The sequence below is a fragment of the Cervus elaphus genome, chromosome 21, assembly GCF_910594005.1.
Source record: "Cervus elaphus chromosome 21, mCerEla1.1, whole genome shotgun sequence".
NCBI classification, from domain to species: domain Eukaryota; kingdom Metazoa; phylum Chordata; class Mammalia; order Artiodactyla; family Cervidae; genus Cervus; species Cervus elaphus.
Window position 1 is genome coordinate 24,848,859 of NC_057835.1, and position 13,543 is coordinate 24,862,401.

The window sequence follows — 13,543 nt, forward strand, 5'->3', positions numbered from 1 at the left end:
GCGCTCTGACAACCTAGAGGGGTGGGATGAGGTGTGGAAAGCTCAAGAGGGAGGGGATATACGTGCAATTATGGCTGATTCATGCTGTTGTACTGCAAAAACCAAAAGAACGTTGTAAAGCAATTTCCCTCCAATTAAAAAAAAAGACAATAAAGTTGGCAGCTGGCCCACAAAGGCAGTTAGCCCCAGGAAGCCCATTTCTTAGGGACCAGGACTAAGGAATGGATTGAGTGAGCAAGACTGCCGATTCCTTCTCTCCCCGCCAGGCCTTTGGCTAAAACTCCGGCCTGCAGCAGGAGCCAGCTAACCAGCTGGAGGAGCAGAACACTCATCTGAAGCTGGACTCCAGCCCTAGTGGCCAGAGCTGGTAAAGCAGCACACTGGCTCAAGGACAGCAAGCCCACTTTGGGAAGAAGCTCTCTACCACTCCCCTCTGCTCCTTGGATTTGGAGACCCTCTCAAACCCTGGATCCCCTTTCTAGAGGCTCTCATGATACAACAGTTGGATTTCTGGGATTCCCAACCTGATGAAAATGCTATCTCAGAATCAGAGAGATCACCAAACATAAATGCAAGTTGCTTAACTTCTCTCTGGGCAAAACTGAATAATGTCACCTTTCTGACCAGTTACTACGTATCAGGAACTGACTCATTAGTGGGATAAACAGGCTTCAGGTGAAACAACTGCAGGCTCCACAACTGGGAGAGAAAGCATGGAGACAGCCAGCACACAGCAATGGGATTTCAGGCTTGAAAACGACTGAAGCCATACGATGTGGCACATAATTTACTGTCCAAACTGGGACACTTTGGCAAAGAAAAGGACATTACTAATACTGACGCTAGGATAATCGAAAAAAATCAGGACTGCTTAGTCACAGGGGGATCACAGTCATTTTCTCTGAAGTCCTCCAATGATTCCCCAGCGCTCCAGAGTGAACTGTAAGCCACAGCCTCGTCCTTGTAACCTGGGAAGACACCCCAGCCACAGGACACATTACATGGGATAAGAACCGCTCACTTCCTGTCTCTCCACCCCCGCCCGTCTAGTCTGCAAAGCCCAGGGCAAGTCTGTGTCACAGGGGCCTTGGTGTTGCACCTTGATGCCTGTCACGTGGTGGTGCCCAGCAAACACCAAGGGGCGCGGTGACAGCCGAGGTCCATCCTCCGCCTGACGTCACCGTGTCTTTCAGCAGTCTCTCCCCTGGCATGCTTTGTCCACCCACAGGCTCAACCTCACAGCTCTCAGCTCCTAGCTGTGGGACCACAGGCAAGTCAGTGGACGGGACTCAGTTTAAACACACAGGAACCATGACAATACACACCTCTCAGGGTTACTGGGAACACTAAACAAGTTACCAGACCATGTCAAGTGCTTTCAGCAATGCCAAGCCCTCATCGTGAGCACGAGAAAGCTTCGTGAAGGCAGCGCTATCTGTCCCTTTTGATTACTGCCGTACCCTTGCTTTAGAAATAACGCTTGGCAGACACGTAATGACCCACACTCTTCCCCCTCTTCCCCGCCCTGCGTCCTGCGCTTTGCCCCAGCAGTGCCCCATCTCCCACCCCCCACAGGCTTCTGGACCCCTAACCAGCACAGCACCACCCCCTTCAGCAAAGGACACCAGGGCCCACCAAACTCTCCCAGCCGCTGTCAGGATGCTTGACCCCAAGTAGGCTACGAGATGCTCCTGAGCCTCCCAGCTGCCAACTGCTCAGTTGTACAGTACAGATGGTGGTTGGGGGATCAAAAACAGTTCCAAGAACTTTTCACGTCTAGCACTGAAGGCAAAGTTAACTATGGGGGGTCAGGGCTGAAAATAAGAAAAGATGACTACTCTGACCTTAAGGAAGGAAGGTAACTACTTTGAGAATATACATTCAAACATATGCTGTATACAAAGTTATAAACCCTGTAAATCAGAAACAGCAGTACAAACCCAGCTTACTTTTTAAAAAAGAATTTTACAAAAATAAAATTACCTAAAATTAAGCCCACCATTGTACTTAAATATCCGGTTCCACTTCCCAGGTTAAGAAAAGACAATCCTGGTTGAAGTTTCAAGGCTTCCATAACTTCAGAATAAATGCAAGGTGCTGACAAGTGTATGTTGCCATGCTTCCAGGCTAAGTCTTTGTACGCATTGTCTCGGTAGCCTTCCAAATAGTAATCTCCGCGATCAATCGCTCTGAAGGCTTGCTCCACTCTTTCAGTGCGGATATACTGGGCTTCTTTTAAGTTATCAATTAAGTCATCATTATCTTCCCCAGCACTCACAGCTCCTCCCATGATAGTATTCAAATCAAACCATAAATTTTAAACTGTAATAAAATTAGCAGAAATGGCTTCCAATAATGTAGTGTGGTTTTGTTTTCCTTTTAATATTGCACTTGATTTCCAAAAATAAATTAATCCTGAAAGGGAAGAATAAAAATAAACAGGTTTAAATGAATGCTCAAAAGTAAAGTAACTCTAGTTTATTAAATATATAATAGTCATTATAACTAACGACCACTTCTCAAGGACATAGTCTCTTCCAGGCACAGAGTTAAGCTCCTTAAAGATAGTATTTATTCTTAAAACCACCACAAAGGGCAGCTTAAGTGTGATCTCATCTCTCCAGAGAGGAAACCTGGGACACAGAAGAGTTAAGTCACCTCATCTTGTGAAGCAAAGTATAGCAGCCATGGGTCACACAGGGCTGCCTAGACATAGGCTGATTTAAACTCAATACACCTAAAACTCCAGCCAGTCACACCAGCCACACTCCAAGTGCTGAACAGACCCATGTGACCAGTGGCTGCCACAGTGGACAACGCTGCTCTGGAAGGTGATGCTGCTGGGGTGAGGTCCCTGGTGGTCTAGACTTCAGAGACCATGCTCGTCATCACTGAGTCATGTGGACTTCTACAGTGTGGAAAGCCTAGATAAATATGCATGTGTTACTTCATTTAAAATTCCTAAACAATCCACTAACAATTCCTAAATACACCACATAAATTCAAAATGTTAACATAAAGAATAATATATTACCTAATCACTGAATACAAAATGGAACTTAAAAACAGACTCACATATTTAAAATGTGTGTGTATATAAATCAATATATATACATACATACATTTACACCTATTGTTTGGTAAATTCTGTCATGATGAGACCACAAATTTTGTTAACAACTTTTAATAGTTTAAGCACTAGAACATAAGTTATACGCACACACATACAACAAACTTCTTTAACAAACTCAGCATATTTGAAAGGAAACATAAGTACAAACTGTTAAAATAAGAATTTCGATGCTGAATACACAATTTAAGCTTTATTCAATAAGTTAGTAAGCAAACTCGTGTGTCAATTAAATTCTGAATTAATAAATCAGCCAAGGGGGAAAGTGAGAAATGAAATAGCCATGGCCAAAAACAAGTGTCCTGATGCCCACTCCGGCCAGGAACTGGAGGAAAAGCAGCGGGAGGAGCAGGGCCCTTCGCCGCCAGGCTGCCCCACTGCCTGAGCCCCTCTTGTCTTCTCCTGCTTCCCCCGCTCTGAGACTGATGACAAACTCCCCTCTCTCTACTGAAAAATGAACAAACTGGAAGTTCTGCATACAATTTCAGAAGGCTCCTGAGTTCCCAGAGGCCCCTGAGTCCACTGCAGCTTAGGAACATCTACTACAGGTGACAGTAAGTAAGTTAAGTCGCTCAGTCATGTCCGACTCGTTGCAACCCCATGGATGGTAGCCTACCAGGCTCCTCTATCCATGAGATTTTCCAGGCAAGAGTACTGGAGTGGGTTGCCATTTCCTTCTCCAGGGCATCTTACCGAGCCAGGGATCGAACCCGGGTCTCCAGCATTGCAGGCAGAAGCTTTACCATCTGAGCCACCAGAAAAGCCCTTACAGGTGACAGTTAGTCAAGTATTAACACGGGAAATTACATCTCCATTTAGAAAGTGCAGGGCATCTGTGTTTCAAATCCACCGCTACAGGCCTGAGACACAGGCCTCAGAAGGCTGGCGAAAACACCACTCTGTCAGCCAGACACACCATACACTGTGGAAGCCGACTTCCCTGACTCCTTTCCATCTAGTCTGGTAGGAAAGACAAACAGATCTGAACAGAAAGCTCAAAGGGTAATGCAGGAGGAAGTCGGGAAAGGCTTCCCAGAATATAAGGTACAACCTGCTATGATGAATGTTTCTTTAACACAAATCAAAGTTACTTAGTTGCTCAGTCATGTCCAACTCTTTGCAACTCTGTGGACTGTCTCATGGACTGCAGCCCGCCAGGCTCCTCCTTTCATGGAATTCTCCGGGCAAGAATACTGAAGTAGGTTGCCATTTCCTTCTCCCGGGGATCTTCCTGACCCAAGGATTGAACCCAGGTCTCCTGCATTGCGGGCAGATTCTTTACCGTTTGAGCCACCAGAGAATCCCAACACAAAATGAGCTCACATTCAACATACAGAGTAATGACGTGGAGATAAAGATGAAGGTGTGGTGGTCACAATATATGTGCATGTTCTGAAGTGACAGGAAGGGACAAGCTTCCACACTTTAGAGGCACACCTCAGCAGCTTATGAAAACTTTAAACAAAAAGCTGAGAACAGAGTACCTTCCTGTAAGACAATGAGACAGGGTCTTCAAGTGATCTGGGGGACTGTGCACACAGATGAAAACACACTAAGACATTTTCCATGAATTAAAACAGACTAATGAAGGCTATAACCAGGTTATTTTTTTTTTATTTTAATAAATAAAAATGACGTCTGTCTCCAAGTAAAATGATATCCAGGGCCTGAATGTCAAAGCAGGTCAAATGTCAAAATGTCAAAGCAGGGTTAAAGCAGGACCATGAACACTGGGGGTTACGACTGTGGAGGACTGATTGACTAAAGCCAGGTCCAGACCCCAGCAGAGACAGCTGCCCTAGAAATTTTATTGAGATTGTTGTTTCTGCTGGTACAGCTGATTGCACAGGCTTTCAATGTTACACCCAAAGCTAAGCTTCCCACAAGCCCAGCTGCTTTGCAGAACAGAAGGTGTTTTCAGAGGTTACAGTAGAAAACCCAGGAAAGACTTCTCAGGCCCTTGAAAGCTCTCAGAAGACCTCAAAGACCCCAGACCACATGTGGAAAACAACTGGCATAAACAATTCCAAAATCAGATGAGCACAGAAGTTACACGAGGGTGCTACTGGGCACCCAGCCCAAACACAGGTGGGATGGAAGAATCAGAAGAGTTGCCTGGAGAAGCACAGACAGCAGAAGGAAAGAAAGGTGTCTGGGGATGTAGAAGAGATGGGGGCCACATGCCCACTCAAGGCACAGCACCGCAGAGCTAAGCCTGGGTAAGAAAGCAGTGCTGCTGAAGCCAGAAGAACCCAGGGTCTAGGCAAGCCGGCAGGCCCTGGGACACAGAGCCTGGGCCTCAGACTGCCAGGGAAGGCTCAGAGACAGACAGGGCACACTAAGGGACTAAAACAGGATATTAAGGGAAAACCAACACCCACCAGAAAACAAAGGGACTTTTAGAATGCGAACTCATTATTTGGTCTGTGGAAGACAATATTTACTATTTACATAGTAGTACCAGTGCAAACGTAATTGCTGATATTCATCTGAATAGTCCTTTAACCACCCTGGGCGAATAAGAGGAAAGACTTCGAGGGGCATGGGAGCTAAGCCTCCACCTGTAATGGAGAGTAAAAGCTGTCCACGCTGCACAATGTCTCTGTGCACCGTGGAGGCAGTGTTCCCTGTGGCGGCTTCATGCCGTCCCCTTCCCTCTGGCGTCAGTCTCCTGGCTGAGGACAGGTGGAGCCGGGAGCCGCTGAGCTGTCGTCAAGGCCTGCAGCGTCACTCAACCTTCTCAACTGTGTGCATGCGTTATGTGAACAAAACTGACCAGGTAAAGATAAAGAGAGCGGTATTGATTTATTTAGACCAGATGACGTACAACAGAGACACATGGACAGTAACTTCCTAAGGAATAAAAATACGCTAAATAAAAGTATACAGCAGAAAAATCAAGGAACCGGAAAAGGTCATAATATAAATAATTTACACCACAGAGCTTCAAAGATGCCATTTTATCATATAACATTTTTCTGAAAAAAAAGTGAAATATGAATCCATTACATATAAATAATATGCATAATTATTATAAATTCCATTTTATAATATTCACTGATTTGATTATAATAGTAGTATACAAATTCACAGAACACTTGAAAACCAAGTAAAATAAATATTACTGATAATCCTAACCTTCAAAGAGCCACTATTATTTACTTTGTAAGCATCAATATTCTTGTTTCTTAACACAATGTTGATACTATACTGTATATATATTTCAGACTTTCACTTGATATGTCTTCATTATTTATTCATGCCATCAAAAATACTTGCAAAATCCAAGGCCATGATATCCCACCAGACAGATGCATCAAGTAACCAATCCCCTGACTACGGAACAAGAGATTGTAAATTGATTATTATCAATGTACGTATGAGGAGTTTGCAAGTTAAATCTGTAGTGAATATTTTGATAATTCAACCATAATCCCCTAACTTGAAATACAGTTCATTTTTATAAGTAAAGCAAACAGTAGTTTAAAAACCAATTACAGCACTAAGTCATGGGATGTGTTTGCCATTTGTCTGAAGTAATTCCATCTCAAACATGCAAAGTGCCAAACACAAGTCAAGAGACCAAGGTCCAGCCTTGACCCCAGTGACAACTTTGCTGTATGGCTCTGGGCATCCCTCCAGGACGTCATTTCCTCACCTGTGAAGTGAAGAGGCTAAATTCTCTGATTCCTAAGGTTCCCCAGGGCTCTGACTTCTCTGCTAGTTGGGCATCGGTTAAACCTGCATTTGAACACAACTGAGTTTTAGTTATCTAGGAATGAGTATGCTTGTCTCAGCATTTCTGTTACTTCAATCACAATTTTTTCTGCTCCCCTCCTGCCATTTTCTGTAACACAGAAAAAAAGTTTTAAGGGTATTCAAGTCTACATTAAACATAAAAGCAAGATAAGGGCTCTGAGAACAAGAAGAAAGGATGAAGGCAGAAAAGGACAAAATGCAGACTAAAGGACTGAACAGGTTAAGGAAGAGGCAGCCTTTACTCCTCGAGCACAGTCTCACCCCGCAGCCTTTTCTCTCCGGGACGTGTCTGGTGTGGAAGAACAGCGGGCATCTTCACAGCAACTCACCTGACGTGACTGCTAAGTGCTCCAAAAGGTGCTTGCTATTCTTTCAAAATCAGATCTGTGACTGGAATGCATTTGGTTGAGGGGAAGAACCACTGGCGGCACAGTTTAATATTATGTTGTCTTTCAGGCAGCTCAGGGATGTTTTACAGAAGGTTAAAGACAAGTCAAAGGAGGTGGGAAGCAAGCAGATGGCAGACAGATGTCGTGAAGGGGGAAGAGAACAGACTGAACACTGACTCCTCCCTCCCCTCCTGGCCCAGTGGCAAGCAGCCAATGGCAGCTCCTGTGTGCGCCTCTCTCTGCAGAGGTGGGGACAGAGCGCACCCAGCTTTGGGGGAAGAAGATGAGTGACCCACACAAAGCAGAACACACTATCTGAGGGCATGAACAAAGGACCTTTCTTTTTTGGGCCCTCAAGGACCTTGTCATTGGAGCCATGGACCAAGGCTGCTTCGAGTACAGAGGCAACCGCACAGGGGAAAACCTTCCTCAATGACGACAAATACGTATCAGGGAATATAAAAAAAAGAATTATGAAAGAAAGAAAAAGAATAGGATAAGCTAAGGTTCAGTACTCCATGCCAAACACTGCTGAGAATATCCACTTAACTCTACATCAATGGTAATATAAACCTTACCCTTGTTTCAGCAATGGTAACATACACATGGGCAATTTCCTATGCACCTACCGAGCGCTGGAGTCTGTATCTTCAGCATACCTATGAAGAGGCACCAACTTTATTTTACTGAGGAGGACAGAGCTCAGACCACAAGACAAGCTCACAGCTGGCAGGGGCTGAGCCACAACTCAAATCCGGTCTGTCAAGCCGTGAACCTTTCTGAAACACAACAGCTGGCCCACAGGCTCTCGACCTCTCACTCAGGAGAACTTCCCATTCTCTCAGCTGAAAAGATGTTCAATTCAGCTCTCCTTCCCTCTCCTTAACCTCTCATTTCCTCCTCTTCCTGCCTTTTGGACTCTTGGTTCCAAAGAAAGATTGTATCAGAGGGAAACAAAGCATCTGATGTCATTTACTGACCATGCATCTCAGGCCAGTTGTTTAACCTATGGTCTTCAGTTTCCCTGTCTATAAAATGGGAAAAATAACCACATCATCAAGTTATGAAGAGTAAATAGTGAGCTACATATAAAATTCTTAACATACACACCATGAGGGTATATCTTATGAGCTGGATGGAACTGGAGGAATCAATGTGAACACATGATATGAGTTTACATTACTTAATGTGTACACACACACACACACACACACACACACACACCCCCCTCTCGTTTATGAAGGCCTAGAACATTGACAATGACTGCTTTCCACTCCGTCGACCTCCCCATCTGCACTGAGGGCCCTGAGGGTCCAGGCCCCGTCATCAGCAAGGACTCTGGCATCTGAGCTGCAGGTCCTCGGCTGCCAGACCTAACCATCATCCTGGGCACCCTCACAACTGTTCAAACTCCAAAGCCCCAACAACTGCACTGTCGGAGTCTCTGAGGAGCTGCTCCCACTGCCCCTCCAGGTCCTCATCTCATTTTCCAAGCACGTCTTGTATCGAATCACTGACCCTTCTACCACTGCACTTAACCTTCAGGCCTTGAGGTCCTATAAAAGGTCAGACCGCACGTATTTTAAGATTTACAGGCCACGGTTTCCATCACAGCTTCTGAACTGTGCTTCCAGAGCAAAGCAGCCACAACCAGCTTCTAAGTCAAACACGGTGGCTGTGTTCCAGAAGGTTTATTTATGGACACTTGAAACCTGATTACATACAATTTTCACATCATAAAATATTACTCTTTTTCTAGTTTTTTTCCCAACCATTTGAAAATGTAAATGCCATTCTTAGTTTGCAGGCTACACATAAGTGCTGGCCCAGTTTAACCCATGGGTCAGTTTGCTGACACGTATCAGGACCACTCTCTTCCCAAATCAAACAGGCCCCACGAATAATGCTTCCTTCTCATGCTCTCCTGTTCCTCTCAGCTCCTCACCCTAATCTTCTGCCTAACACCTCCTGAGGACTCCCAACCTTGGATAGTCCAGTCATCTCCTGGCAGGCTCCCACAGCTCAGCAGGGGTCCCTGCACCCAGTTCCCTCAGCAGCCCCCATGAGCATCTGGTGGAAAGCAGCCTCTGGTGAAACACCTCTCTGTGAACATCTCTGCCTGGCACCCCAGAGAGCAGATTTCTGGCAGCTTCCATCAAGGAAGCACCACAGCAACTTCTCTGCTGTCTGCCTGCTTTCTTTAGGCTTATGGTCCTTTCCTCTGTCTTCCAAGCAGCCCCGTCAGGCTGAGTGCTCACTGTCCCTCCTCCTTCCACTTTTAAGGAACCCTGTGATTACACTGGGCCCATCAGAATAATACAGGATACTCTCCCCATCTTAAAGTCAGCTAATCGGCAACCTTAATTCCCCTTGGCCATACAGGATGACATTGTGACAGGGCCCAGGAACTAACACACGAACATCTTGGGGAAGGAGGCAATACCTGTCTGCCATACCACCCAAACTCTATAGTAGAACGCTGCTCCATGGGGAATTAAATCTGGATACTTGGAGACTGAATCCATTACCACCTCTCCTATTACTCACCCAAGATACAGGAAAAGAAACAAGAGATCACAGTATAATCAGTGGCAAGAGATCTGCTCATGTTCCTTGACAGAACTTGGAATTCACTTAAGTATAAGGCATGGTCATGTGAAGACAATCTAAAGGCCCCTGAAACAATAACAACTATACCACACACTAACTGCAAGAGGACTTTAAAGGTGACCCTGAAATTCAACTTGATGTACTAACTGTAAACACTACAACAAATAAAACCATTAACACTTTGCTTTGGTTATTCTTAAGCCATGTTATCATTTTTTTTCTTATAAAAGACAATGTATGTCCAGCCCTAAACCTTGAGCAGTATCACAAAAAAATTTTAGCATTCCTAATATAGTATACCATTGGGAGAAACTGCACTCAAGCTTAAAACCACTTAGGGCACCAATCTGCTTCATTCCTGACCTTGCTTTTAGGACAGTGGGAAGGGAAGCCACTACACAGATTCTGAGTGCTGACAGAAAGTGAGGGCAGCATGAGTAAGACCCCATATGTGAGAGTCGGCACCTTTTCCCAGTTGCTGGTACTTTTCAGGATATTTGCAGCAGATTCAAAACTGTCCAAACTTGAATGCAGTATGACCCAGGCTGGCCTCAAGAGGGAGCACACTTTTAACAACACACTAAAAACACACTGCCCTGCAGGTGGTGCTCTGTGTGTTGTCACTAAAAATGAATGGAAAGATGCGTGAGCAAAAGGGATATTAAGACAATTAGGAGCAGGACTTGATTTTAATAACATTCTGCACAACAGAGTGATTAATGGATATAAAAGGAAGCAACCAGACACTGGACTTTATAAATAAGCTTTGGACTAAGTGAGAAAAAGGCCCAGAATCAAACATATTTATGAAGGTCTAAACTCCTGGCCTTTACCTGAACACTGACTATGAACCTCACTCTCAACTATACTCTGTTTTAAGAATCAAATAAAATGTACATATTCAAATTTAATAAAATTCATTTTCTCTAACACCATAGACAGCCAAAAGAACTAATGCTACAGATAACTGAAAGATAGTTCTTTAAAGAGTGAAATAAATTGATGAAAGTCTTCCTACAGTGTGACAGTTCCACAATCTTAGAAAATATCCAGTATAAGTCAACATTTCTTTATGGTCCCAAATCATTACCAAAAACATCAGTGACAACAGTATGTTAGGAACACCTCAGGGACTAACGCATGCAGGACACACGCTCCACAGTTTAGAATTCTGTCTTTCCCTTTCGCTGTAGGAATTTCTTGTTTTTTGTTGACCAGATGACTCAAATTTGCTATTTCACACATGACCATGTGACCTGATGTGGCTCCAGGACAACCGCTCTCCTGGCTCCCTGGCTCCTCCAAGGCTCTCTCTCCTTTCACCTCTGATTCCACCCACACAACACTGATGTGAGACTGCTCCCACGCCTGGCCTTTCATTTAAATGGACACTACGCTATGTGAGGTCCCATAATCTCTGAATAGCGTATGACTCCTGTTACTGTTTAGCTGCTAAGTCATGTCCGACTCTTTGGGACCCCATGACTGTAGCCCACCAGACTCCTCTGTCCATGGAATTTCCCAGGCAAGAATACTAGCCTGGGCTGCCATTTCCTACTCCAGGGGATCTTCCCAACCCAGGGATTGAACCCATGTCTCTTGCACTGGCAGGCGGATTCTTTACCACTGAGCCACCGCGTGAGGTCCCATAATCTTTGAAATGTAGTATGTCACTCCTAAAACATTATTATCTTTATCATTAGTGCAACTGTCATTAGCTGAGCACTTACTGTATATTAAGTTTTGGCATTTTTATGTACATTAACTCAAAACTCTGTGTAACAGTATTACTTACAAGGAAAAGGGTTACCTAACTTGCTTAGGAGAAGGCTTTGAGTTCAAGGTCTATTCTTGTATCAAGTCCTTTGTCCTTGAAGACTGCAGATCATTTCACAGGAAAGAAAACAAGACTCAGGACAAGGAAGTAACTCTGAGTCTCAATTCCTGCATCTATAAAAATGAGACTAGTGATACTCACCAGACAAGATCCTCTTTGACAAGGCTGTTGGAAAGATTAAATAAATAGTTACATGAAAGTGTGAAAATGTTAAAGCATCAAAATATTAGCATCTCCTATCGCACAGCTCCCAGATAGGGTTTCCAGGTGGCTCAGCGGTAAAGAAACTGCCTGCAAGGCAGGAGACCAGGTTCAATCCCTGGGTCAGGAATATCCCCTGAAGAAGGAAATGGCAACCCACTCCAGTATTTTTGCCTGGAGAATCCCATGGACAGAGGAGCCTGATGGGCTACAGTCCAAGGGATTGCAAAGAGTCAGACACGACTTGAGTGCGCACGCAGAGCTCGGGGGAGCATCAGCCACACACCTGTGAGACTTCCTGAGGCAGCACAGGAAATGGTGTCTGTGAAAACAGGGCATTCGGGCATGCGTCCGTGTCAAGTGTGGACCACACACATATAAAATGTACCATGGAGGCACGATAAAACCAGGTGTTATTAAAATAAAGTGACAACTGAATAATTCCTTAACAAGAAGAAAGCCTGCAGAAAGCTTTTTTGCCATCAACAGTGAGGTAACTGAGCTAGTTTAGGACCATGCTGACTTCCCTCCCTTTCCTTCAGAACCAAACCAATTTCAGGAACAGTTACAATATAGATATTTATATCAATTACTGTAGAAAAGCCTAAATTTTCTTCTTCCATTTCTAATTTCTGCGGTTCAAAAAAGAATAAAGGTTCAAAATCACTCTACTTGCAGGAAAAGTCAAGTCCCTTAAACCATTAAAATGGTTTAGCAGTATTTAAAGTAATTCTTTTACAATGTATTATTTTACAATATATGTTCAATCACTACAGACCACTGCCAGGCTTTTTCTTAAAAGTAAAATTGTAGTAACTACCTTCACGTATTCCAAAACTTGCTCTTATATTTGAGTATTGAGATGACTGACTCTGAATTTAAAAATCTACTCTAGTCATCAAGAGACTACAATGCAAACAGGAGACTAATGAATGGGATAAAATACACCCGCCTTCTAAACACTGTCTGACTAAGAAAGGTTCACTTGTGTGGGGGTTTTTTTGGTGTTTTTTTTTTTGAGCTATGGCATTTCTAAATATTCCTAAGGCACTTAAGATCCAGTATTTTAAAGACAGATTACAAAAATACAATGATTTGTTATCAGAGTAAGATCTCTGAACTATTAACCCAGGAGCAGCAACAGAGGAGCGTACTGACACCCACTGACACATGGGGCTCCCTCACAACAGCTACACCACTCGGCACTTGACCACATATGTGTACAAACAACCTGACGGCTGAGCCGAGACCCTACCACAGTCCTGGTTACCTGGCAGAGCATGCAGGTCAGAGAAGATTCAAGTGATCACAATTTCCAAACTTCTATCACCAAATAAATATATGTCTTATTTGACAGCAGGATTTATAAAGCTGGGCTTTTCTAGCTGGTGTTCTCATTAATACAGAAATCTCTGAGAATTAACTAAAGGAGACACCATCCCAATGACTGCATTCCCAATGATCTATTTGCTTTTTATCCTTATCTTCTAGTCTTTCTACAGTGAATTCTTACAGCTATTATATGTGGCAGGGGTCCATGGATGAACAAAAATAAATGACCTTTTATTATCATGTTCAATAACCCTGTTCAGTAAGCCATGCTTACTACACCACCAC

The 13,543-nt window shown here is 44.0% G+C and overlaps 1 protein-coding gene across 4 annotated transcripts in view; it reads right to left on the reverse strand.

Moving 5' to 3' along the window:
• The window catches only part of PCMTD1 (protein-L-isoaspartate (D-aspartate) O-methyltransferase domain containing 1), a 47,592-nt gene that overhangs the window by 26,728 nt on the left and 7,321 nt on the right, over nt 1-13,543 (reverse strand). The window contains exons 1-2 of one of the 4 annotated variants that reach the window (XM_043880500.1): nt 6,789-6,871; nt 1,984-2,415 (exon numbers count right to left, since the gene is read on the reverse strand). The exons of 2 other annotated variants lie outside the window; for them this stretch is intronic. In XM_043880500.1, the coding sequence (XP_043736435.1) occupies nt 1,984-2,290 (307 nt within the window). In that variant the 5' untranslated portion in view covers nt 2,291-2,415; nt 6,789-6,871. Of the gene's footprint in view, nt 1-1,983; nt 2,416-6,788; nt 6,872-13,543 lie in introns of those variants that run through there. One more of the 4 variants, XM_043880501.1, reaches the window with a different exon arrangement.